We start from the raw sequence: 3,852 nt of genomic DNA, 5'->3' as shown, positions 1-3,852 counted from the left end.
GGGGGTGGGGGCTTGGTATGGCGCTCGGAGGGGGGGCGGGGGCTTCGGGCGGCGTGGCGCTTGAAGGGGCGGGGGCTTCGGGCGGCGTGGCGCTCTGGGGGGCGTGGCTTTGGGCGGCGTGGCGCTCTGGGGGCGGGGCTTTGGGTGGGGTGGTGCTGGGGGGAGCGCTAGGGGGAGTTCGGCTGCGCGGCACTCGCGGGTGGGGGTATGGCAGCGCGGTGCTCATGGGGTGGGGGCGGCCCTCTTCTTTTTTGCCTGGGGCAGCAAAAAAGTTATAGCCAGTCCTGGTACACACTATACATTTTTAAAGTGATTTATTTTGAAAACTTTTCAGATTAGTTTTACAGCTATATCAGAAAATGAATGATTGTTTGGTTATTTCATTTACCAAAGGTAACTGAAGCAGATGTTTATGAAGTCACTGGGAAGTGAACTATCTCCAGTTCAACAGGTTAATTTGGAGGATTTTCTTGCCATGCTGTATGAGGAGGAGAACATCACCAGACAGACATTTAAATTGTTTTATTTAACTAAAACAACAACATTATGTATTCTTGATTTTTTTCTTCAACAGCAAACATATAATATTTTAACAAAACAAGCATATGAATTTTCGAATTTAGTTAAACATTCAAGTTTTTTAAAATCAGGTTTGTTTTTGTTAAAATTGTTTTTAGTAGTGAATAGTGAAATGAAATATTTAAAAAAAAATTAAATCAACTATGTGAGCTAGGTCAACGTGAGAAACTTAAAATATTGGCTTCTGCAGCTAACTCAGTCGTCTTCACCTTCATTTTCCTGTTTGTTCATAATCTGGAAAAGAAAAACAAGCTTTCCTGCTTTTTCAGGTCCCAAACGATTTCTCAATTTGGAATGAATTAGTCCAAAGGAAGAAAATATTCTATCTATACCGGCAGAAGAAGCTACTGGTGTTTAAAGTGAGATTATCACTTTAACAGTCTCTAAATCCAAGTGTTTAAGTGACTTCCTCCAGTTCAATGGTGTGACTTTCTTTAAACATCATCAGCAAACATATATTTCATGAATGGTTCTTATTCCCAAACTGGGTCTCTTTTACGGCCTGCTGCCATTATAGGTTTTCCCTTCTAGTGAGAGAATGGTATGGTAGATCTCAAATCAATGAAGGCTATACTCAGAAAGACCACAAGACTTCTGGAATATGCTCCTCAAACAGTTTCAGTTTTGTTTCTACTGCCTGTCCCTCCCTTCTCACATTTATCTCCAGACTTCTTCTCCTTGTCCAGATCTATTCCACCCCCAACAATCTTCTATTCATTGAACTTTTTGAAACTCTGCACTTTTAGAGAGAGGTAACGGATTGACTCTGTGTACACAAATTTGCAGAGGGACAATAGGGTTGAGGTCTGTTATTTCTCACCTCTATATATTATTTATTTATTTTAAAACATTTTTGCTGTTAACAAGTATGTTATCTCCGGAGACACAAATCCACAGTTTGAGAACTGCAAAACTAAGCATCTCTGATGGTATCCTCTAGACTGAGCATTGAGTCCCATTGGGTAGATAGAAAGATTAACCTAAATAATCTATACAGAAGCCCCTGGAACCCCATAAGATCGGGTTCCTAATCCATGAACTATTGGAACTCATTTACAAAACTTTTCTTAAACATTACGTGAATATATTGTCTCTTACTATAGAATTAGAATTTATAATCCCTATTCCCTGATGAGATATCTTTGAGCTATAATGTATCTTATAACTATCTTATAATGTATCTTAAAACTATCTTTAGATAGGTTTTTTCCTCGAAAAGTATTTTATCAAAAAATTCGATTTAAATAAAAACATTCCATTTTTTTTTTAAATCATTGATTTTTATCCACCCTGGTAATATAGTTCCATGACTACTTCCCTTTGACCCCCCATGACCTTTCTCCCAGACTTTCTTGTCAAAATCATACCCCTCTTTATCCCATCTGCATCCTTCTTGAGATAACATTAACTGGCTTTGACTGCCTATAATTCATATTATTGAACTCTTTATAATGTATACAGAGTCACTTAATAAATAAATACAAATTACATATGAAGGATATTAACAAGAAATATAGTAATATTAGTAGTGTTTGACTGGCTTAGATGTCTAGTTTTCAAGAGTATGGGTCGTGGTTAGTTGAGCTGTACACAATTAGGATAGGTGCAGAATTCTGCTTTCAGTTGATAAATTGAATACTGATGCAGTTTTAAATTTTTTGAAGTGTATATTAGATACTGTCTAGATTGCATTAAAATACCTATATATTCTAGGGAAGTTTTACTTTTATGGAAATATAAAACATGCACCTGTTCTCTCTAGGTGTGATTGATTTAGTGTTCTAGTAAGCCATGCATTTAGGGCAGTAACATTCCTGTGTGCTCCCTTTCAACCACGAGTTTATGTATATTCTCTGGAGTCCTTTTGCATTTTTCAGTGCACACATTTTGCCTCAGATGTGCCTCACACGTGCTTTCTGTTGCGCAGGTCTGACAATGGAGACCCGTCAACAAGAATGCATTGGAGAGACAATCTGCCCATTGCTCTACAAGTGTTTTCCTCGCCTCCATGTTAAACTTGGTTAGTGCAAAATTAAATAGCTCTATTTTATTTTTAAAGCATTTAGATTTAAAATTCCTGGATCTAAAATTAAGCTCTTTGTCACACTGCCCAGTGAAAGAGAGAGAGAAGGAATAGAAGTTGGTATTTAAGACTCAGGGTCATTTTATGGCACCCGGGATACTTCTCTTAATCAGCGGACACGGACAGTGGAAGGAAAAGGATGGCCTTTTGGCCATAGTGAGTCCGCGGTCCCAGTTTGCAGCTTCCATTCTTCTTTAAGCCAATGAACCAGTTCTTATCTGCATGCTTCTTAGACGTGTACGTGTTGTAATGATTTTCTTCCATTCTTTCCAAGAACAAGCATTCCTCACCAGGTAACAACTGAAAAAGAGTTCCAAGTATCTACGGTGAGAGCAAATGGCATAAGCATGCCCCTAAGTGCAGTGATCTAGACTCAGTTAGACTTGGGGAGTCGTAGTTTGCCATGAGGCTCTACCCAAACCCCCCCTTTAAGACCATTGGTTTTTGAATCTGACTCCATTCTATTAATACAATGTTCATTTGAAACAGGCACTTTCCTAAAATTGGTGGAAGCTCGTGCTAAGTAGGTTTCCTTGGCTTAGCTAACTTCTCTACAGTAACTTGTTCATGGCACCTGCATTTCAATCAGCTACAAGTGAGCTGTGACACTATCCTGTCTGCAATCAGTTCCTTTGTCAAAGAACCCCACCGCCTCCTGAGCAGCTACACATCCTGGGCCCAATTCATCCGTGGTGCAGTTCCATTGAAATCAGTGCAATTGGTCCACTCTTTCTGCAGCTGCCAAGTAGCTAGCTATGGCTGTGGAATTATATCAGTAAGCTGCTTTCATGAGCACTCACCAGCTCTGAGACACTGTGACAGAATGCAGGGGAGTTTTGACCTGCTCCTTTTCCGACCTGGGCCGGTTCATCCCTCCTTAGGCAACCTGGTGACCCCAAGCTTCCCAGGGATCACTACATTGATGCCGAATTTAGTGCGGACACCTGATTGGCATAGCCTACTGCAGTCCAGAACTCCTGAGTTCAAGCGATCCGCTGGCCTCAGCCTCCCAAGTAGCTGGGATTACAGGTGTGCGCCAGTGAGCCTTCACTTTGATCACTTAAGGCATGTCTACACTTAAGATGCCCTATGTTAGCAGCCATGTTTTCAGTGTGCAGCAGGGTGCTGAGATCTTGGGGAGGGCAGCTGGGCTCCCAGCGGGGAGATCCATGCCTGGAGCCTGGTGTGGC

At 41.1% G+C, this 3,852-nt stretch overlaps 2 protein-coding genes across 2 annotated transcripts in view; one reads left to right on the top strand and one right to left on the bottom strand.

Moving 5' to 3' along the window:
* ARHGAP26 (Rho GTPase activating protein 26) overlaps window positions 1–3,852 on the top strand; it is a 443,229-nt gene that overhangs the window by 32,444 nt on the left and 406,933 nt on the right. The gene's annotated exons all lie outside the window — the stretch shown is intronic.
* FGF1 (fibroblast growth factor 1) overlaps window positions 1,685–3,852 on the bottom strand; it is a 62,067-nt gene continuing 59,899 nt past the window's right edge. Inside the window, exon 5 of the mRNA XM_024199395.2 lies at window positions 1,685–2,962. Coding sequence (XP_024055163.1) covers window positions 2,768–2,962 — 195 coding nt within the window. The 3' untranslated portion in view covers window positions 1,685–2,767. The remainder of the gene's footprint in view (window positions 2,963–3,852) is intronic.

The sequence above is a fragment of the Terrapene carolina genome, unplaced genomic scaffold (genome assembly GCF_002925995.2).
Source record: "Terrapene carolina triunguis isolate 2854851 unplaced genomic scaffold, T_m_triunguis-2.0 Scaffold629, whole genome shotgun sequence".
Taxonomy (NCBI): domain Eukaryota; kingdom Metazoa; phylum Chordata; order Testudines; family Emydidae; genus Terrapene; species Terrapene triunguis.
This window is presented reverse-complemented; position numbering and strand designations above follow the sequence as displayed.